Source organism: Astyanax mexicanus, chromosome 21 (assembly GCF_023375975.1).
Source record: "Astyanax mexicanus isolate ESR-SI-001 chromosome 21, AstMex3_surface, whole genome shotgun sequence".
Classification (NCBI taxonomy): Eukaryota; Metazoa; Chordata; class Actinopteri; order Characiformes; family Acestrorhamphidae; genus Astyanax; species Astyanax mexicanus.
Window position 1 is genome coordinate 940,001 of NC_064428.1, and position 23,783 is coordinate 963,783.

General features: G+C 41.0%; 2 protein-coding genes and 1 long non-coding RNA gene across 3 annotated transcripts in view; all 3 read right to left on the reverse strand.

Moving 5' to 3' along the window:
• Positions 1 to 23,783, reverse strand: part of LOC125785635 (uncharacterized) — a 138,256-nt gene that overhangs the window by 21,983 nt on the left and 92,490 nt on the right. The gene's annotated exons all lie outside the window — the stretch shown is intronic.
• LOC125785633 (uncharacterized) lies at positions 357 to 5,533 on the reverse strand. The gene is made up of 4 exons (XM_049469583.1): positions 4,386 to 5,533; positions 4,182 to 4,250; positions 1,524 to 1,643; positions 357 to 920 (listed from the first exon to the last, which is right to left on the reverse strand). The coding sequence occupies exons 1-4, from the start codon at positions 5,479 to 5,481 to the stop codon at positions 694 to 696; spliced, it is 1,512 nt and encodes a 503-aa protein (XP_049325540.1). The 5' UTR covers positions 5,482 to 5,533; the 3' UTR covers positions 357 to 693.
• LOC125785645 (uncharacterized) lies at positions 12,452 to 13,540 on the reverse strand. The gene is made up of 3 exons (XR_007427961.1): positions 13,489 to 13,540; positions 13,114 to 13,276; positions 12,452 to 12,681 (listed from the first exon to the last, which is right to left on the reverse strand). It is a non-coding gene; the product is annotated as an uncharacterized LOC125785645 (long non-coding RNA).

Sequence of the window (23,783 nt, forward strand, 5' to 3'; positions counted from 1 at the left end):
CTAAATCAGGTTTAATCTACAGCAAATTATAAGATCCTGAAATAAACAAAAACATGTTGAATTTTAGCTTAGCTTAAATGTTCATAAATGATGTATAGAGATTTAGCATGTGTCCAGCAATAATACAACACAACCAGATTCAAAGATAGAGAAATAAATATGATTAAATAAAATTCTAATTGGTTATTAAAAGTGGGAATTGGTATTTTTTTACTCCTAGCCTCCATCTACAGCTGATAAGTGCCCTGGACTGAGGGAGTAGAGTAATATTACAGGATTTTACATGAATATGAGACAACTTTATATTTCTTGTTACAGTGTTTGTACCATCATGTTTCCATTGCATAAAAGTTCAAAGAATAGTGGAATTTTCCATATATTTGCAAACTCATATAGTCAATCCAACCTTCAAACACTAAGTTCCCACTGTTAGAGCTTTTATTTTCTTTTTTTTTCCAGATACAAGCATTTGTTTTTATATTTTTATCCACAGTCAATCACCCAGCAACAGGTTTAAGCACTTTCACTATCACAACTCAATGTAGTTGTTATGAGTTATGTAAAGCTGAACTCAAATTAACATCAATTAACACTGTATATATATAAAACATATACATACAATAGAACAACCACCAATGTGGTATATTTTGCTGAAGCATGAACAGGAACAAAAATGGTCCTACCTGAAAGTCTTTACATTTTTTTCTGGAATTTCCTCTTGTGTGACATAATGCGATTATGGACATAAAATTTTACATTCTGCCATTCCCTGTTTTTAAGGGCTTCTGGTTCAGCTCTTATGCACTTTTCGCAGTCAGCTTTTCCAGGAACAATGCAAGATGTAATGAAGCGCTTCATGTGCTTTTCCACTGCCTGCACCTCTGTCTGCTGCCATGGAGTCTTCTTTTGCAAAGGTTTACCTTAAAGTAGTCAGAAAAACACATTTGTGTTATAATAAAAAAAAAAAAAAAAAATCCAGTTCTGCATCTTATATCAATATGTGCAAGCATCTACAGTATAGTACATGCTATTTGCACTGGGTACAGAAACAGCTTTATTTCATGCATCCTTAATCCCTAGTTTAACTTTTTTTGTGCAGTCAGGTTGATTCAAAATTAATCTCATTCATAACTTTTTGCTAAGAAAGTATTTAAAACTGTAAAAAAAAACTGTAAAAAAAACCTTTGAGAGGTAGAAACAGAGATAGACAAGACGTCTTAGTAGGAGCATTTCCATTAAAAAATGTGAAGGACTTAAGAACACCAGTGAGGCTAACCAGCAAAAACATAAATTTTTGTACAGAGCATAAAGAGTCAACTATGGAGCAATGGAAAAAGGTCATGTGAAGGTCTGATAAGTAAAGATTTACCCTGTTCCAAAGTGAGGGTTCATTAGTGTAAAAAGAGAGACAGCTGAAGTGATTCATCCATCATGCCTTATTTTCTATTTTCAAAGTTAACAGCGAAGCACTAATGCAAGTCGCTCTGGATGATGATGCCCGCTAACTGTGGTAAAGAACTCACCTTTGGATGAAGGATTTTTAGTACTGACTTCTGATGATGGTTTGTACCTCTTGGAGGGTGGTGGTGGTGGAGGCATTTCTTCCCTCTCTGCAGGAGGAAGTGTCTCTTCTGCCAATAGTTCTATAAAAAAAAACATATATTACAAAATATAACATTTTCAGAAACATTTAATCTTCACATACACAAAGCTGAATATAAGAAAAATAAAATCCTCTGTTTATTGTCTAAGTTTACCCCCTTTCAAAGAACAGTCTAATTTTTATGGTTGGCTTATTTTAACTGAGACAAATGTATTAAAATGGTCTAGTGCTGTAAGAGAGAACCAGTATTTACGGCAGTTACTAACTGATACTCATCACAGCACACTACCATCAGTTCACTGCATTAAAGCAGAGCTGAAAACAGCAGAAAACTATAGAATACTATAGCCTGGCAATATCAGTTTGTGATGATGTAAACCACAGGAGGTGAAATTAGATAAGTGGTTAGGAAGTGGAAAGGACTTGTATTGAAGAACTTTGGGTTTGGTGGATTTTGAGTAATTTATTTAGGTCTATTCTCATTTGTAGTATGTAAATGTCGCCCCCTTAGGTTAGTGGTAGGTATTGCAGGTTAGATTTGCCCAGTCATGTTCTTTTCCTTCATTCCCAAGATGGCAGTTTAGTGGAAAGATGTGTGAAGACACAATCTGATTAATATCTTATGTTTAGTTCGCCATCCACTGATTTTTGTGTTCTGTGTGCGTCCAAGGACATGTAAGTAAATGACTAATGTCATTATTTCTAGTTAGATGTATTTTGGTGCAGTTTGATGATGGTTGGTAATTGTAATTATGATGACTAGCCAACCACATGGCAATGCTAATTAGGTATATTTTCTGCTCTTTCTGTTTGTAGAACCTCACACACACACACACATACCACACTCCTAATGATCCAACTGCACCAGTGTGCAAGTATATGTAAAACCTTCTTTTATGGCGAATAAATATCCAAGAATTTGACAGAGAGCATTTTGACTGATGCCTCACAGCGGTCACCACTCCCACAACAAGTTTGATATAATTATTGGAACCCCTCATTACAGGACTGTTAGTAGGGATGGGCAATATGGAAAAAAATCTTATCACGATATGGCTTTTCCATACCAGCCGATATCGATTTGTATCACGATATAAATCAAATCACTTTCTTTTACACTTAACGGTTTCTTTTTACTCATAAGTGAGAGAATAAGGAAGTTATGGCTAAGCTCACTAGCAGCTCAGAGTCTTGTGGACAGACACAGGGATGTCCACATCTTACCAGGTGGGCACAAGGTGCTCAGACAGCTTTTAAATTAATTTTAAAAGTCATTATACATCCACACAGGTCCAGAGTTTAGTCTTAGCCTTTTGACTAAAATGTATAATAGTTTTAGTTACATTTTAGTCTATCGGATATTATTAGTTTTACTCACATTTTAGTCTAGTTTAGTCTAGTCTAATACATTTTGGTCATATAAAAAGTATGTATTACATATGTTTTACTGTTTTTCTATTTTATATTTGTTGTTATTTTGAGATAATTTACTGCTAATGTTTATTAAAACAATAGCCTTTAAGTTTTGTTGCATTTAAATTATGCTACATTTAAATATTTTAAAGTAATTGAGCTGTAATGGAGGTGGGAGGAATAAAGTCAAGTTTCTAAAATGAAACACTTCTCCTGCAGTACAGATTTATACTAACATTACTGGCTTTCAGTAGACTAGACTACATTACTTAACAAGTGTATTTAAAACTCATCCAGTTTAGTAACAGCAATATTTATCTCTTTTCAAATACAGCTACACAGATTATATAATCTTCTTTATTTAGTAAAAATATCCAGAACAACAGACTCTCTATCTGTTAAAAACTAAAAACACAGAGACAGAGGAGAATTCTGCTCTCAGGGTTTTCTAACAGAAACAGTAAGGGGTTAGGAAAAAATGGAAAGTGCTTCTTTTCTGTGTGTTTATATACTAACCCAATCACTCGTGCTGAAGTTAACGTTAATTTACACGAAACGTGGATTAACACGGCTAACGTGTGTTACCCATTAGTTTATTTATCAGACAAGCTAACTTAACCTAGCAGCAAACAGCGTTACCTGCCTTCAGAAATCTGAACAAGCTCAGCTCTCTAAATATCTTGGTGAGGAGACTCCATACTACATATTTAGAACTGAGTTTTCCACTGTAGAGCAGCTAAACTTATAAATGGTGTTTATCCAGTAAATGAGAGAGCAGCCGCTGTTTGGATCAGCTGTGTGAGGTTCAGAGTGAGAGGCTCGCGGGTGGGGGGAGGGGGAGTCCTGAGCATGCAGTTCAGAGCGCTGCCTGATCACGTGCTGCGCCTGTTCGCAGCGCTACTTAAAGGAGAAATAGAGAAAGTTTATCCTATCGCCCCGGCTTATTATAGTTATCGCGATATACATTTTCCTCGATAACTATCGTTATTGTTTTATCGACCAGAACTAACTGCTAGGGCATTTTGTTCCATTCAGGTTGTAATTTTTGCCTCAAAGATGCTGGTAAGGTAAATGTCTGAATTAAAGTTAAATTTCTTTTTTCTTCAAATTATAACATACTGTGGGAAACCCAGCATTTGTACAGTAACTTACTAACAATACACACCATCAGGAGTGGATGAGCAGATTTCCTCCTGTATGCTTCCATCTTCCTCATCACTGGCCTGAACCTTTTCTGTAAAAGTCATACAAAAAGTACATGATTAAACAAAAAGGAATATACAGAACCAGGGCAGAATAACAAAAAAATACATAAAAAAAATTATATATATATATATATATATATATATACACATACATACATACATACCATCAGGATCTATGCCAATTTCATCCAAATTCTTGCCCTGAAACTCAGCTAATCGTCCTTTCTCGAGAGCCACAAGAACTTTGCTGATCTTGGCAAGTTGCAGGGTCTTTTCTGGGAGTCGATAGAACTCACGATGGATTCTTATGTCATGTCCCAGGAAGTTGGCTAGTTGGTCCATCTCTGTGTCTGTCATGTTTAGCACCGTTGAAAGGGTTGCAGCATGCTTTCTCAGCCTGGTTGAGGTCAGTGACTCTGGACACTTCGCACCACATGCCTTCGCGAAGCCACGAATGCAGTCTGAACCTCTGAAATGTGTTGCCGCTTCCGGTCTTGCAAACATGTAACTGTTATCTTTTAGAACTCCACAAGCCTCTCTTTGTTTAACAAGGAGTTCTAAAGCAGACATCATTTTTGGAGTCAACAGAATTGGAACTGGGCGACCACGTTTTCCTCTGATGATGATCCTAGAGAAGTGTCTGCAGAGTTTTTTTTCCACTTCAGAGAGCGCCCAGTCCACATCCTCGTGTGGATCGGTAGTGTCTCTAGATAAATATGCTGATAACGGCATGCTTGCCACCTCTCCTTCCCTGCGTCGGTTAAAAAGAATGATCTGGGTCAGACACACTTTTGCCAGTTCCATCCAGGCCTTTGTACATGGACTTTCTGTGAGTGAATTGTACCACTCATCTTGCACTTGACTAAGATATGCATGCAGTTTTTGGACATCTTCGGTAAAGGGCATTAGGGTGGGCACATTCCACTTTGCTTCCCTGATGTTCCTTAAGGCTGCAGATGAAATCATCTCATTCCACTTCTCCCGATGAACTTCTTGAAACTCACTGGCATTCTTCACAAGCTCCTTGTTATCTGTGATCAAACCCTGAGCTTTTAAGAGTTTGCTTACTTTAACTAGGACATTTCCAAGCTTGTTTGCTAGTGATGGAACAGAGAACTTGTTTGTTTCATTGTTGAACCCACATGTGATTCTAACAGCTTCAACAGTCTCCATGTAGGTTTGTGGATTTATCAGATCTTCCATTTTTTTCAAGCTGGTGACTCTCCTGGCACTGCACATGAGCCGTCCCATTTCTCGCATCTTCTCTCGCACATACTGTTGGTTTTTGGCTGACAGCCCACCTTTATTTAGCAAGTGTCAATAATGGCCTGGTCATTCTTTATTATATCAGTGACTGGGTCAGGATTCATGGCGCTGATTACTTTCCACAGCTGTTTGCTAATGTGTGAAGGCACAGGTCCTGTGTATGTACACATGGACTGAACACGGTTCTTTCCTGGTTTGGGGACGACTGATCCAGGTTTGAATTGACAGCTACGCATATGTCGCCACAGAACCTTTCTTGTAAATAGTCCTTGACAGTATGCACAGTGCATGAAGTCATTTCCCTGCTCATCTTTAGGTGGTCGCTTAAAGGGTACTAACTTCCCCTTTCCTGATTCCATGACAGTAGCATTGTGAATGTAATTTCCTTTGTTACGAATATAATCCAGCTGTTTCTTTCTCTCACTGGAACCTTTTGAAAAGCTTAGCGCTTTAGCAACATCAGATTCATTTTTATGTGCACCTTGAAGATGCCTTGCCATCTTAGCAAAAGGTTTAAGGCAATATACGCAGTAATGTCTCTTGTCGTACACTCTCTTCCCACCTCGTTTTTTGCATGCACTAACAACCATGCTGTTACTTATGCTTTGACTTGAACAGGGTTCTTCTTCTGTTTCAGTGTTTTCAGATGTAAGGTGGTGCCTTTCAAAAACCAATTTGTCTGAAGTTGTGGTGTCACAGACAGGTGATCTATCTGATCCAGAGTCACTTGGCAAATCAAGAGACTGACGTTTCCTTGAGTTTTGTTTAAGGCTACTACTACTGTCACTATCGCTGTCGCTAGTTGTATCTGGAATGTAATCATCTGAACTCTCTGGAGTAGAATCATACAGTTCATCAGAATTGTCCAGATCAGCATTTTCCATCTAAGAAAACAAAACACAAAACTAATTAGGACTAAAATGAAGTCACTTTGTTACTTATTTAACTATGAATTATTAATTTAATCATTTTACTACTCAGGGTTTTTTTTATACATTTAAAGTTTTATAGTTTATGATTTTTTGCTGGTATTTTATAATAATATTTATAAATAATTAATGAATTTTAAAACCTACAAACAATGAAATTCAGAAATTGACAATCAATTGAGAGCTTACTATGATGCTTTTAGTGCGTCTTAGTCTTGGTAACGTCTCATTTTCATTTTCAGACTCAGTCACAATCTGTAAATAAAACCAACAATTTTTTTTATCATTATACTTTTGCAAATAAACAATAATAATAACATAATAGTACAACCCAAACACAAAAAGTTGGGAAAGTATACAGAATGCAATTGCCATGCCTTTCTAATGTGTGCACCAAATAGTTTTGCACCATCTTGCCTCAGACCCCAAAGAAGTAGACACCACTACTGGACAAGCTTAACATAAGGCTTCTGTTTTGCACAGTAAGTTTAAACAGGCATTTGTAAAAAGTAACTTGACTGTATTAAAAAACAAAATTTGTCAAGTTGACCAGATGCAACATGAAATAAAAAACACTAAATGTATAGGCAGTGTGCCTCCAGAACCAAAGGTGAGAAACAATAATCCAAATCAAAGACTTATAAAATAAACACTGAAAGCTACTTTTTGACATTTTTTCTAAAAAGCATTATATAAAAAAACTTAATTTAACCCAGTGAGCTGAATTAAATCTAAAGTGAAGAAAATGAACTTACCTGTTCAGGAGAATAGTCTGGACCAGGAGAGACACTAGTCTGAGCCTGAGATGGTTGAGGAAGATCAGAATCACCCACCACAGCATGGGAAGTAGCACTGGTCGTCTGTAATCACATTTTAAAAAAGACTAAATTTACAATATGAAACAACTAAAATACAAAAATAATATTATTTAATTGATATTTCATACTGCCCATCCCATTTCAATTACTAATTACACAGAGTATATAAAACATGCTCTGTGGGAACGTTACACACACTCTAACCGTTCCTTGTGGGGACGGTTCCTTGCACGGACTGTTATGACTAATTTTACACTTATATTTCACTCTAAAACTGACTAAAGGTGTGTTGAGGGGACACCGTGATTACCCAGAAAACTATAAAGAGAAAGAGTAGAACTAAATCTAAAGTGACTTCCTGTCGGCGGCGCGAGTAGTCGCAGCGGCCACTCCGAGAACACGGTGCTTTTTTGTTTTTTTTTGTTGTAACTAATCCGATCTGAACTCGCAACCACGCAAGAGTTCGCCATAAGAACAACTGGCACCCACATTTACGACCGACAGATCCACCTAAACCTGCAAAATCAACCAAAAACTGGACTAACAGATGGTCTACGAGCAGAGCTACGCGCGAGAGGCCTGCTAAGATCCGTGGCGTTTCCTGAGCCTGCTAGCCGGAAGAGGGCTCCCCGAAAGCGGTGCGCGAGGAGCCGGAACTGCGGTAAGAGAGCCGGAGTCCACACAAAGCTAATGGCAAACTCCAACTGGCCTGCCATCCATCCTCCTCTCCAACATCTGCTCCTTGAGGAATAAACTAGACTATCTCCGGCTCCAGCGGAAAACCCAGCGTGAGTTCAGGAACTGCTGTGTGTTTGTTTTCACAGAGACGTGGTTAACAGCTGCCTTCCCGGACTCCACCATAGAGGTGAGCGGCATGCTATGCTTCCACGCGGATCGCGACGCCGGCCTCTCCAGCAAGGTCCGCAGAGGTGGGGTGTGTGTTTACATCAACACAGTATGATGTAACAACGCTGCGCTGATCTCCAGCCCCTACTCGCCGCTGGTGGAGTTTGCTGTAGTCAGAGCCAGGCCATTCTACCTGCCCAGAGAGCTTAGCAACGTGTACATAATAGCAGTGTATGTAGCACCCAGTGCTAATGCTAATGCTCTGCAAGAACTGTACACTGTTATCTCCTGTAACTCCAGAACTCGACTTATCACTGTAACTCCTGTATCACTGTAACTCCAGAACTCGACGGACTGTTTATTGTTGCTGGTGATTTCAATCATATCTCTGTGATGCTCATCCCAGCATACAAACAGCTCATCAGACATGCCAAATCGGAGAAGAAGCAAGTAACAACCTGGCCTCCAGGAGCCATCTGTGCTCTTCAGGACTGTTTTGAGCACACTGACTGGGACATGTTCAGAGAAGCTGCTACTTCTGATGACTCCATCAACCTGGAGGAGTACACAGACTCAGTGACTGGCTACATCAGCAGATGCATTGAGGATGTTACTGTCTCCAAAACCATCACAACCCGCCCCAACCAGAAGCCGTGGATGACTGCAGAGGTGCGTGCGCTGCTGAGATCCCGAGACAAGGCCTTTAAGTCAGGGGACAGGGCTGGCCTCCGAACAGCTAGAGCCAAGCTCTCCCGGGGGATCAGAGAGGCAAAGCGCACCTACGCAAAGAAAATCCACGCCCACTTCCAGGACACTACTGACACTCGGCGCATGTGGCAGGGCATCCAGACCATCACCAACTACAAGTCACCCTCCCCTGCTTGTAACAGTGATGCCTCCCTTCCAGATGCACGGAACTACTTCGATGCAAAGTTCGAACACAGAACTACACGACAGCAAGGAAGATCACACCTCCTCCAAACGACCAGGTACTGTGCCTGTCCTCAGCTGATGTGCCTGTCCTCAGCTGGGGAAAGCCCCAGGACCAGACAGCATACCTGGCAGAGTGCTCAGAGGATGTGCAGAACAACTTACGGTGTTCTCCAGGACATTTTCAACATCTCTCTGAGCACCGCGTGTGTGCCAACATGCTTCAAGACGTCCACCATCGCCCCTGTGCCAAAGAAGTCTCGAGTGTCTCAATTACTACCGTCCCATTGCACTTACTCCCATCATCATGAAGTGCTTAGAGAAGCTGGTCATGAGGCACATCAAACACCAGCTCCCGTCCTCACTGGACCCTCTGCAGTTTGCGTATCGTCCAAACAGATCAACAGCCGATACCATCTCTACTGCGCTCCACCTGGCTCTCACCCACCTGGACAACAAAGACTGCTATGTTCGAATGCTGTTCATTGACTTCAGTTCAGCATTCACACCCTCATCCCTCAGCATCTGATCGGAAAACTGAGCTTGCTGGGCCTGAACTCCTCCCTCTGTAACTGGGTTTTGGACTTCCTGACTGAGAGACCACAATCAGTCAGGATTGGAAACAACACCTCCAGCACCACCATACTGAGCACCGGTGCCCCCCAGGGCTGTGTGCTCAGTCCACTACTGTTCACTCTGCTGACTCATGACTGTACTGCAAAATACAGCTCAAACCACATCAAGTTCGCTGATGACACAACTGTGGTTGGCCTCATCAGCAAGAACGATGAGTCAGCATACAGAGAGGAGATCTACACCACAAGCTGCATCCGCAAAGCCACCAGCATTGTGGATGACCCCACCCATCCCTCACATGAACACTTCGCTCTGATGCCGTCCGGCAGAAGATACAGGAGCATCCGAGCTTCCATTTCTAGACTCTGCAACAGCTTCATCCACCAGGCAGTCAGACTCCTCAACACACAGAGACAGAACTGAACCCCACCCCACCTACCACACACAAAGACTGAACTTCACCCACACACACACTCAGCACACAGAGACTGAAATGTCTTTATCCCTATCAGCCACTCTCAAAAACTATAAACTCTACCTCAGTAACTGCTGTGATTATATATGTTCTATATGTTACAGTATGTTACACATCTCTGCACCTTATCCTCACTTTACACTTTATTATACCATATCGGTACTGCACTGTCCTGTCTATTATATTGTCTCGTTTTTTTTATTTATTGTTAATAGTGTAATAGTTTTATGTTGCACTGGCGTCACTCCTGCACTTTGTTGTCTATTGCTTCTTGTTCCATGTTGCACCATGGTTCCAGAGGAATGTAATTTCACTACACTGTGTACCTGTACTCAGTTGTAATGACAATAAAAGCCTCTTGACTTGACTTAATGAAAATGAACTTACCTGTTCAGGAGAATAGTCTGGACCAGGAGAGTCACTAGTCTGAGCCTGAGATGGTTGAGGAAGATCAGAATCACCCACCACAGCATGGGAAGTAGCACTGGTCGTCTGTAATCACATTTTAAAAAAGACTAAATTTACAATATGAAACAACTAAAATACAAATATAATACTATTTAATTGATATTTCATACTGCCCATCCCATTTCAATTACTAATTACACAGAGTATATAAAACATGCTCTGTGGGAACGTTACACACACTCTAACCGTTCCTTGTGGGGACGGTTCCTTGCACGGACTGTTATGACTAATTTTACACTTATATTTCACTCTAAAACCGACTAAAGGTGTGTTGTGGGGACGCCGTGATTACCCAGAAAAACTATAAAGAGAGAGAGAGTAGAACTAAATCTAAAGTGAAGAAAATGAACTTACCGTATTTTTCGGACTATAAGGCGCACCGTATAAGACGCACTATCAAAGAACGCCTATTTTCTGCTATTTTTCCATACATAGGGCGCATCGCATTATAAGGCGCGTTAAGTGACACTAGAAAGGGTGCCTATATCAAAGTGAACAGGGGTGGCGCCATGTTTCCCTTCCCACCGGGGGTGGTCTCTTGCCGGTGGAGCGTCTCAGTATACAAATCTAGCTCTTTCAAAGTCAAACGAGTGCTGGATATTAATCTACACAGATTCCTCTCCTGAAAACTGTTTATTTGGGTGAGTAACATGCTTCAGTTTATTTACAGTAAGCTTAGATTTCCAGATGTCCACTAAGGCTTGCTGCACCAGCGTTAGCATAGCTATCCGCTAGCACGCTAGCTAGTCACCTAAACTAGTAAAGTTAACCCAAACTTAAACGACAGCGTTACACTGAGTAATCCTGCGTGTTCTGGTAAGACAGTGAGATATTAGCTAGCGATTCGTCCCCCGTAGCTTGTTTTAACACTGTAAACAAGCAGATTACAGGCTGATAAAACTCACCTCTGAGAGAGTTAGCGCTTAGCATCTAGCTAATGCTAGCCAGGCAAAGCAGCACAGACTTACAGGCCGATAACTCACCTCTGAACGGTGAACGCTTAGCGATTAGCATCTAACTCTAATAATACTGCTCCAGCAGTATTAAAAGTACTAAATTTAGAAAATACTGATCTCTGAACAGTGAAAAAGCTAGCTAGCTAAGCGGTTAGCATCTAGCTAATGCTATTGCTGCTCCAGCCTCGGAGCGGCACGGCTCTGCACGGAGTGTGTGTTTACTGCTCCTTACACCTGACGGGTAAAATTGAGATAATACTGATCTCTGAACAGTGAATAAGCTAGCTAATGCTATTTGCTGCTCCAGCCTCGGAGCTGCACGGCTCTGGACTCTGTATAGCACTGAAACTCTGTATAACGCTGCACGGAGTGTGTGTTTACTGCTCCTTACAACCTGACGAGTAAAATTGAGATAATACTGATCTCAGTGAATAAGCTAGCTAATGCTATTGCTGCTCTGCACGGAGTGTGTGTTTACTGCTCCTTACACCTGACGGGTAAAATTTAGATAATACTGATCTCTGAACAGTGAATAAGCTAGCTAGCTTAGCGGTTAGCATCTAGCTAATGCTATTGCTGCTCCAGCCTCGGAGCTGCACGGCTCTGGACTCTGTATAGCACTGAAACTCTCTATAACGCTGCACCGAGTGTGTGTTTACTGCTCCTTACAACCTGACGAGTAAAATCCATACAAAAGGCGCACCGTATTATAAGACGCACTGTCAATTTTTGTGAAAATTAAAAGTTTTTAAGTGCGCCTTATAGTCCGAAAAATACGGTACCTGTTCAGGAGAATAGTCTGGACCAGGAGAGACACTAGTCTGAGCCTGAGATGGTTGAGGAAGATCAGAATCACCCACCACAGCATGGGAAGTAGCACTGGTCGTCTGCAATCACATTTTATAAAGACAATGCAAACATATAAAACCATAAAGACATCATGAACAATACTTAATACATTCTGAATCACAGCATTACGTATACTGCATACTTTGCAACATACTTGTGTTCTCCATGGGTAGTCATCACCCCCATAGTCATAGACAATTTCTTCTCCTTCTTTAATGTCATTCAGGGCAAACAAACAAAGGTGTGGTTTTCCATCCACATCAATTTTTTTCATTTTACAGTTTGGGTGTCTGTGGTCATCGTTAACGAGCCGCCCAAATGATCCATCTTCTCTTGAGGCATCAATACTTAAACACAAAAAGAGAAATACAAATTTCACAATAACAAAAATAATAACTTCATTTGATTAAATACAATAAATAAATTCTGCTAAAAAGTCAAAAACTCATGCTGCATGACTTTACCATCTAGACCAATTTGATTTGGCTAATCAATTATTATGGCCAAGCTGGCTGACCGGGCATAAGCAATCAATTAAACCAGCATTATCAGCATAACCAAGTTCATCCACCACTATTAGTAGCATGACCACTGTGGTCAGCCATCAAGACCATACAACTCAACCCCTGTGACCAAACGGGTTGCATAATCATCATTATCAAGTGGGTATTCAGCTTGACCATCTTGACAACATTGACAGGACCAGTTTAAACCAACCATAACTAGCCCGATTTAAGCCACATGGTATATTATAGTTTTGGAGCAAACAGAAGCCTTACCACCATAGTTTCCCTTTCCACTTGAAGTCAAACATAAATACAGTACATGATGGGTGGTAAATGTTTCTTCTTCTCTGGGATTCTGCTTCATTTATCATATCTCCTCGATATTCAACAAGAAAATCTCCTTTGCAAATAGAACTCTTTGCAAATACTCCACGTCCTGTAAAAGACAGCAAAAACATTTTAACCAGGATAAACTACATTTACTTGAACAGACATTCAGCTCATGATAGATGGCAATTAGACCAACAAAGAAAGAAAGAGGGAACCATATTAAGATAAGCTCTATTTTAACTGAGTCTTCTCATGGATCATCAGGCTGCGTGTAAATGTATGACATTAATGACTAAAAAACTTCAGACGCCTTCTTACCTTTTACTGCATTAATGTACTTCACCTCCAACTTGCTTGTTTTGTCTGTTTTGAAACCACATGTTCTATGGCATCCCTAAGGGGACTGATCCGTGGTGGCATTTTAAACTGCAAGAATATTAAACAAAAAATTACTTGCCCTGTGATTAATTACTGTCTGATATATTAAAGTTGTCAGTTGTATGATTTTTAACTAACTCTTATGGTTAGATATTTTAAAATAAAATTAATTTCTTAGGTTCAGGAGAGGTGGCTGTTTCAGCAGTAGTAGAGTGTGGGGGAACTGCGGCTGAACAGCCACCCCTCCCCCACCATCTACTACTGCTGATACAACCTGACTCTTACATTAATAAACATAAAAATACATACATACACAAACATAATGAATGATTTGCTCATATGCTGCATTTCAAACAGCTATAAATCCCTGTATGCAGTTATATACAATTCTTAAGCAGTTATACATCCATATACAGTCATATTCAATCTTTAACCACATATGCATCACTATGCACCATGCTGTACATCTTCATGCACAATGTTATACAATCCTTTACCAGTTAAACATCCTTAACTCCTGCTATACACTACTATACATATTTATACAACCTTTAATCAGATATACATCCCTTTACAGCATTACACAAAATCCTAAACCAACTATACACCCCTACACACCATTATACACAATACTTAACTAGCTATACACTACTATACACAATTACATAGAAACCATAATTAGCTATGCATCCATACACACCACTACATAGAACCCTTAACCAGCTATTCACTGCTTTACACTATTTCATACAACCTTTAACCAGCTATACACTACTATACAGAATTACACAGAACCCCCTAATCAGCTATACATCCTTACACACTGTTACATAGAACCCTTAACCAGCTATACCCTACTATACACATTTACACAGAACCTTAAACCAGCTATACACTACTATACAGAATTACACAGAACCCCCTAATCAGCTATACATCCTTACACACTGTTACATAGAACCCTTAACCAGCTATACGCTACTATACACCATTACATAGAACCCTTAACCAGCTATACACTACTATACACTTTACATAGAACCCTTAACCAGCTATACACTACTATACACTTTACATAGAACCCTTAACCAGCTATACACTACTATACACCATTACATAGAACCCTTAACCAGCTATACACTACTATACACTTTACATAGAACCCTTAACCAGCTATACACTACTATACACTTTACATAGAACCCTTAACCAGCTATACACTACTATACACTTTACATAGAACCCTTAACCAGCTATACACTACTATACACTTTACATAGAACCCTTAACCAGCTATACGCTACTATACACCATTACATAGAACCCTTAACCAGCTATACACTACTATACACCATTACATAGAACCCTTAACCAGCTATACACTACTATACACTTTACATAGAACCCTTAACCAGCTATACACTACTATACACCATTACATAGAACCCTTAACCAGCTATACACTACTATACACTTTACATAGAACCCTTAACCAGCTATACGCTACTATACACCATTACATAGAACCCTTAACCAGCTATACGCTACTATACACCATTACATAGAACCCTTAACCAGCTATACACTACTATACACTTTACATAGAACCCTTAACCAGCTATACACTACTATACACTTTACATAGAACCCTTAACCAGCTATACACTACTATACACTTTACATAGAACCCTTAACCAGCTATACGCTACTATACACTTTACATAGAACCCTTAACCAGCTATACGCTACTATACACCATTACATAGAACCCTTAACCAGCTATACACTACTATACACCATTACATAGAACCCTTAACCAGCTATACACTACTATACACCATTACATAGAACCCTTAACCAGCTATACACTACTATACACCATTACATAGAACCCTTAACCAGCTATACACTACTATACACATTTACACAGAACCTTAAACCAGCTATACACTACTATACACCATTACATAGAACCCTTAACCAGCTATACACTACTATACACTTTACATAGAACCTTAAACCAGCTATACGCTACTATACACCATTACATAGAACCCTTAACCAGCTATACGCTACTATACACCATTACATAGAACCCTTAACCAGCTATACGCTACTATACACTTTACATAGAACCCTTAACCAGCTATACACTACTATACACTTTACATAGAACCCTTAACCAGCTATACACTACTATACACCATTACATAGAACCCTTAACCAGCTATACACTACTATACACATTTACACAGAACCTTAAACCAGCTATACACTACTATACACCATTACATAGAACCCTTAACCAGCTATACGCTACTATACACTTTACATAGAACCCTTAACCAGCTATACACTACTATACACCATTACATAGAACCCTTAACTAGCTATACGCTACTATACACCTTTACATAGAACCCTTAACCAGCTATACGCTACTATACACCATTACATAGAACCCTTAACCAGCTATACACTACTATACACTTTACATAGAACCCTTAACCAGCTATACACTACTATACACCATTACATAGAACCCTTAACCAGCTATACACTACTATACACCATTACATAGAACCCTTAACCAGCTATACACTACTATACACCATTACATAGAACCCTTAACCAGCTATACACTACTATACACCATCATATACGATCTGTAACCAGTTACATATCTTTATATATTTTAAAAAAATCATGCATTCCTAAATAACAAAATATATTATATATATTCTTATCACTATTATACAATATGTAACCCACTGTTATACTCCCTATACACCATAATATATAATTCTTAACCTATTTTAACACCCTTATGCATGAGTCTACACCATTAATCAGATATACATCCACGTTTACAATAATATAGGAATTATAACACCATTAACCAAAATTATCTACTCATTCTGTCACACTAACAAAACAAAGAAATTAAGGGTGCCTGAGCAGCACTGTGAAATACAGTCAGCAAATATCTACCTTTTTTACCCTGCTGAGACTAACTTAACCTGTCAGCTAGCTAAATTTAGGTAGGAAGGTTAGCTAACACTAGCTAGCTTATGTGAGCAGTCTGCAGCCAGTCTAGCATTTGTCACTAGACATTTAAAAGCTTGTTTTTATTCTTAAACTTAAATATTACAAAAAAACACTAACTTCAGAAACTAGCTCTCATCTGCTCACCACACTCTCCAACTCTCCTCTGAACGGCAAAATGTCTTACAGCGATTAACAAGATCCCTTCCCCCAACACTCGACTGCCGTTCCAGCAGCCGCCCTCCCCCCTCTACTTGCCGTTTCAGCAGCCGCTCTCCCCCCTCTACTTGCCGTTCCAGCAGCCGCCCTCCCCCCTCTACTTGCCGTTTCACCAGCCGCTCTCCCCCCTCTACTTGCTGTTTCACCAGCCGCTCTCCCCCCTCTACTTGCCGTTTCAGCAGCCGCTCTCCCCCCTCTACTTGCCGTTTCAGCAGCCGCTCTCCCCCCTCTACTTGCCGTTTCACCAGCCGCTCTCCCCCCTCTACTTGCTGTTTCACCAGCCGCTCTCCCCCCTCTACTTGCCGTTTCAGCAGCCGCTCTCCCCCCTCTACTTGCCGTTTCAGCAGCCGCTCTCCCCCCTCTACTTGCCGTTCCAGCAGCCGCCCTCCCCCCTCTACTTGCCGTTTCACCAGCCGCTCTCCCCCCTCTACTTGCCGTTCCAGCAGCCGCCCTCCCCCCTCTACTTGCCGTTTCACCAGCCGCTCTCCCCCCTCTACTTGCCGTTTCAGCAGCCGCTCTCCCCCCTCTACTTGCCGTTTCAGCAGCCGCTCTCCCCCCTCTACTTGCCGTTTCACCAGCCGCTCTCCCCCCTCTACTTGCCGTTTCAGCAGCCGCTCTCCCCCCTCTACTTGCCGTTTCAGCAGCCGCTCTCCCCCCTCTACTTGCCGTTTCAGCAGCCGCTCTCCCCCCTCTACTTGCCGTTTCAGCAGCCGCTCTCCCCCCTCTACTTGCCGTTTCAGCAGCCGCTCTCCCCCCTCTACTTGCCGTTTCACCAGCCGCTCTCCCCCCTCTACTTGCCGTTTCAGCAGCCGCTCTCCCCCCTCTACTTGCCGTTTCAGCAGCCGCTCTCCCCCCTCTACTTGCCGTTTCACCAGCCGCTCTCCCCCCTCTACTTGCCGTTTCAGCAGCCGCTCTCCCCCCTCTACTTGCCGTTTCAGCAGCCGCCCTGTGCTGTTCCAGCAAGCAATCAAGGCCCCTCCCTCTGCTGCTGCTGCTGCTGTTGTTGGAATAGCCAACCCCTCTAACAGTGCAAACAGCCACCACCCCTCCCCCACACTGTAACTACTGCTGCTGCTGAAACAGCCTGACTCTAATAAACTTTAAAACTTTTAAAGCTAAACTTTCAGCTCCTAACTGCTGCTAAACTGGTTAAATCATGAACATCACATGTACTTTTGCAGAGGTTGTGCATAAGGTTTTTTTGAGTAATGTAGAAGATATACTCAGCTTACATGGTATCAAATTAAAAGTCTTATAATGGAGACCACCATTTTTATATAACAAATATAATTGTATCATTTATAATTAAAATGACATGCATTTTGGCATTTTTATTGTCTTTTTATTTAGTTAAATTACTGTGTGAAGCACTTTTTAGAACTAGAACTGTCTGCTAGTTGGGGGAGGGGCGGTAGAAAAAAGAGAGGTATAGGGGGTGTTCAGCAAATCTGTACATGTTATATGCTAAAGGGACAACAGGAGAAATAGCTAGCTAGCTAGTTGACCACTGTGATCATGCTAGTCATTAACCTAATAAAACAACTAACCTAATAAAAAGGAGTAAAAATTTGACAGCACTCATATAATATCCAGTATATATATATTTAAGTCTTGCCGATAAAAAACAAACATTTTAACCTACAGGGACTTTTCAGTATGCTTACTGTACACCATCCAGCATTATTATATAAACCAATCAAGTGTTAACATCTTCTAATTGGATATTTTTTTTAATGGTCTTGAGTTTGATATTACAAATTATTTTCTCAATAATTTTGTTTTAATTGTTATTTAATTTGGAGAATGATGTATTATGCTTGAGACTTGTTCATGAGTCAAGACCAAGAGCAGGAGTTTCAAGGACTAAGACAAGACTGAGACAAGACCAAGATTTTTTTTCACCAAAATAAAAAGAAGGGATTTGGATGTAACTTAACAAACAGGTAAGAGCCTGCCATTGAATAATTACTCCATGGATGATTATGTTTCAGCTGGCAATAAGTTAAAAGTTATTTACCAATGCAGTAATAGCTTCTCATTTCTTAAACAACCATGTTAAAGACATGTTCTGTGGTTGGGAAAAGACGTTCATCTGATTGGCCACCACAGAGTCAAGACCTTGTTGAGAATGTTTGGGATGTGCTGTAGGAGACTCCAAATATCCCATCATCAGCACAAGATTACATTACATTACAGTACATAACATTACATTTGGCAGACGCTTTTGTCCAAAGTGACTTACAATAGTGAAGTACAAAAATAATAGAAGTAAAAGTAAAAACATCTTTAGATAGGAAATTAGGTTAGAAGTTGTTAGAGGTTAGAGTTAGAGGGGTTAGGAGAGTAAGAGTTCTTTGAAGAGCTCTGTCTTCAGGAGTTTATTAAAGATAGCGAGAGATTCTTCTGATCTGGTAGTAGAAGGTAGTTAGTTAGAGGTGTTAGGAGAGTAGGTGCTCTTTGAAGAGCTCTGTCTTCAGGAGTTTCTTAAAGATAGTGAGAGATTCTCCTGATCTGGTAGTGGAAGGTAGTTAGTTAGAGGTGTTAAGAGAGTAAGAGCTCTTTGAAGAGCTCTGTCTTCAGGAGTTTATTAAAGATAGCGAGAGATTCTCCTGATCTGGTAGTAGAAGGTAGTTAGTTAGAGGTGTTAGGAGAGTAAGTGTTCTTTGAAGAGCTCTGTCTTCAGGAGTTTATTAAAGATAGTGAGAGATTCTCCTGATCTGGTAGTAGAAGGTAGTTAGTTAGAGGTGTTAGGAGAGTAGGTGCTCTTTGAAGAGCTCTGTCTTCAGGAGTTTATTAAAGATAGTGAGAGATTCTCCTGATCTGGTAGTGGAAGGTAGTTTGTTCCACCATTGTGGAACTCTGTATGAGAACAGTCTGGATTGTTTTGTGTGAATGTTTGTTTGGTAAAGTGAGGCGACGTTCATTGGAGGAGCGCAGCAGCCGGGAGGTAGCGTAAGCCTTCAGGAGCGAGTGCAGGTAGGAAGGAGCTGTTCTGTCATCACCTTTTAGGCGATCGTAAGGACTTTGAATTTGATGCAAGCAGCAACTGGTAGCCAATGGAGCTCAATGAGCAGCGGGGTGACGTGCCCGTTTTGGCTGGTTGAAGACCAGACATGCTGCTGCATTCTGGATCATCTGTAGTGGAGGCATGAGATTACCACCGCTTGTACCAGGAGTTGGGTGGCCTGTTGCGTCAGAAATGGTTGAATATTTTTGATGTTGTAAAGTGCACCGAACCCTGGGGAACCCCAGTGGATAAGGAGTGGGCTGAAGACAGCTGCCTTGTCCGTGGACTTGCTCGGTGGACTCGCGCAGGTAGACTCGCAGGTCTTTACCCAAGTTGGTCTTCACACAACAGCTGACGCCTTCAGCTGACACCTCGGCGAGTGACGAAATAGGATTCTAAATTGCGCACAGCTGCGGGCGATATAGGAAATTAGCACCACAAGATCTTGGGTAAAAATGACTGCAGCTCTGGACAGAATTAAATGGCCATCAGCGAGGGTGAGAGAGTGAGAGAGGGAACACACTGGAAGAGCTGAAGTGGACACTCCCCCATACTTCATACTTCTGACAGCAGGAAAGTCACACCGCCTCTAGCAAATCAGGCTGAAGTTGCTCCACACTAAGCTCCTGTTTGGACAACCTCTGTCCTCTTACATCTCGAGCTGTTAGCTCAAGCAAACCGCAGCCATGGCTAAAAAATAACTCACTCAGGGAACTACGTTCCAAACTCCGAGCTGCCGAAAGAAAATGGCAAAAAAAACAAAAAACAAGCAGACCTAAAAAACTACCAACTGCTCCTGGATTCCTTTACAGCCAGCATCACAACTGCTAAAGCTGAATTTTATCACAATAAATTCAGCTCCCTCACAGACTGCCGGAAAATATTTGCTACATTTAAATCACTAATCAACCCTCCTCCTCCTCCTCCTCTGGCTACATACTGCTGAAACACTTGCCTCATTCTTTACTGGTAAAGTGGCAGCTATCAGCAACCAATTTACTGATGTAACATGTAGCAGTCCTACTACATGCTCTGCAGCCCGGTGTCCCTCCACCGAAGGCGTTGCTTTCTCCTCGTTCACTCCTCTCACTGAGAACAAGACACTGGCTCTCCTAACACGTAGCCGTCCTACTATGTGTCCGCTTGACCCAATTTCCTCAAACCTACTACAAACCATTGCACCTACAATCACTCCGGCTATCACTCACACCATCAATGCCTCTTTAACTTCTGGTGTTTTCCCAACTGCTTTCAAACAAGCACATGTGACACCAAAAAAAAGGCTTAAAAAGCCTTCTCTCAACCCCGCCCAGGTTGATAACTACAGACCGGTCTCACTACTACCCTTTCTCTCTAAAAAAAAAAAAAAAAAAAAGTTTTAAATCAGGTCTCTGGCTTCCTCTCCCAGAATGACCTCCTGGACCAGAACCAATCTGAATTTAAAAAAGGACACTCTACCGAGACGGCTCTGTTGTCTGTGACTGAAGCGTTGAAAACTGCTAGAGCTGCAGGTCAGTCCTCAGTGCTCATTCTGCTGGACCTCTCGGCCGCGTTCGACACGGTCAACCACGACTTCCTCCTAACTATACTCTCAAACATGGGGATCTCACACAATGTGCTGTCATGGTTCAGATCATACGTCCCCAGGGTTCGGTTCTGGGTCCCCTTCTCTTCTCAATAAATACCGCCTCTCTTGGTCAGGTTATCCACTCTCATGGCTTCTCCTACCATTGCTTTGCTGATGACACCCAGCTATACCTGTCATTCTCACTTGAAGATCACTCAATCTCTGCACGGATATTGCAGTGACATATCCTCATGGATGAAGGAGCATCACCTTCGATTAAATCTCTCAAAGACTGAACTTCTGGTCATACCAGCAAAAGCATCTATTCAACCCAACTTCTCTATAAGCATCGACTCTCTCTCTCTCTCACCGTCAAAGGTTGCTAGGAACCTGGGTGTTCTGGTTGATGACCAGCTCTCCTTCACGCACCATGTGGCCTCAGTTGCTTGATCCTGCCGCTTCGTGCTTTATAACATCAGAAAAATTAGAGCGTTTCTGACGCAACAGGCCACCCAACTCCTGGTGCAAGCAGTCGTCATCTCACGCCTCGACTACTGCAATGCTGTACTAACTGACCTCCCGGCCTGCGTAGTAAAACCACTCCAAATCATCCAGAATGCAGCAGCACGTCTGGTCTTCAACCAGCCAAAACGGGCACGTCACCCCACTGCTCATTGAGCTCCATTGGCTACCAGTTGATGCTCGCATCAAATTCAAAGCTCTTACAATCGCCTACAAGGTGATAACAGAACAGCTCCTTCCTACCTGCACTGATCACTCCTGAAGGCTTACGCTACCTCCCGGCCGCTGCGCTCCTCCAATGAACGTCGCCTCGCTTTACCAAACAAACATTCACACAAAGCAATCCAGACTGTTCTCATACAGAGTTCCCCAATGGTGGAACAAACTACCTTCTACTACCAGATCAGGAGAATCTCTCGCTATCTTTAAGAAACTCCTGAAGACTGAGCTCTTCAAAGAGCACCTACTCTCCTAACACCTCTAACTAACTACCTTCTACTACCAGATCAGGAGAATCTCTCACTATCTTTAATAAACTCCTGAAGACAGAGCTCTTCAAAGGGCACTTACTCTCCTAACACCTCTAACTAACTACCTTCTACTACCAGATCAGAAGAATCTCTCACTATCTTTAATAAACTCCTGAAGACAGAGCTCTTCAAAGAGCACTTACTCTCCTAACACCTCTAACACACTAACTACTTCCAACCTCATTTCCTTCTTCCCCTCCTTCACTTCTCTATCCCTTTATTTCACTTCGACCTCCTTTAAGCCCTGTCTAAAAAATGGTTTATCTTTACTTCTATTACTTTTGTACTTGACTATTGTAAGTCGCTTTGGACAAAAGCGTCTGCCAAATGTAATGTAATGTAATGTAATGTAAAAGTTGGCTCCATTTGACAAAAAAAATGTTAATGCTAATAGCAATCCATATAATGTGTTGGCAGAGTAGAATTTACAATATTTTGTTATATTTAAGCAGTAAAGTAACACATGACCCTCTCATGTTGTATTGCTTAAATATAACAAAATATTGTAAATTCTACACTGACACCACATTATTTGGATTGCTGATGGCCATTAAATGACTGCCAGTATAATCATTTTAGTCAACCAGCATGACCAATTTGATTGACTAGAATGAAAAAACACTGGACTACACTGGCTAACCTGTCTGACAATGATGTGAATGTTAGTTGACCTGCCTGATCAGTATGACCACTCTAGTTGATCCACATGACCAGAATGTTCAAAGTGGTACACCAGTATGACCATAGGGGTAGACAATCATGATTACACAAGTTGACCAGCATCAAGTATGACTGGTCTTTCTTTATAACCAGCATGGCCATGCTAGTTTATCAATATTGTAAAGCTGACTGACCAGCATGACTACACTAGCTCAACCAAAGCATTCAACCAGTAAAACCAACTTGGTCAAGTCAGTTATGCTGACAAACAAGTTAGCCCATCAAACTCAAATAAAAAACATGATGTACAGGTCATTAGCTAAAGTGTCCAACCAGCTTTTGGCTTATCCTAAGCTGAATAAAATGGCTGCCCACTCCCACATTATTATTCCACCATATAGGAAAAAACTGAAGAATATGAACTTGTTGTATTATTTGAGGTCAGAATTTTCTGCAAATAAATGCTCTAAATGACAATATTTTTATTTGGAATTTTGGAGAAATGTCTGTATTTTATAGAATAGAACAACAATGTTAATGTTATTTAAACATATACCTATTAATAGCAAAATCAGAGAAACTGATTCAGAAACAGATGTGGTCTATTCATGGCAATTGTGAATTTAAACCCTACCTCATCAGTAACAGATATTTGCACCACTTACATAAAAAACTTGACTGAGCT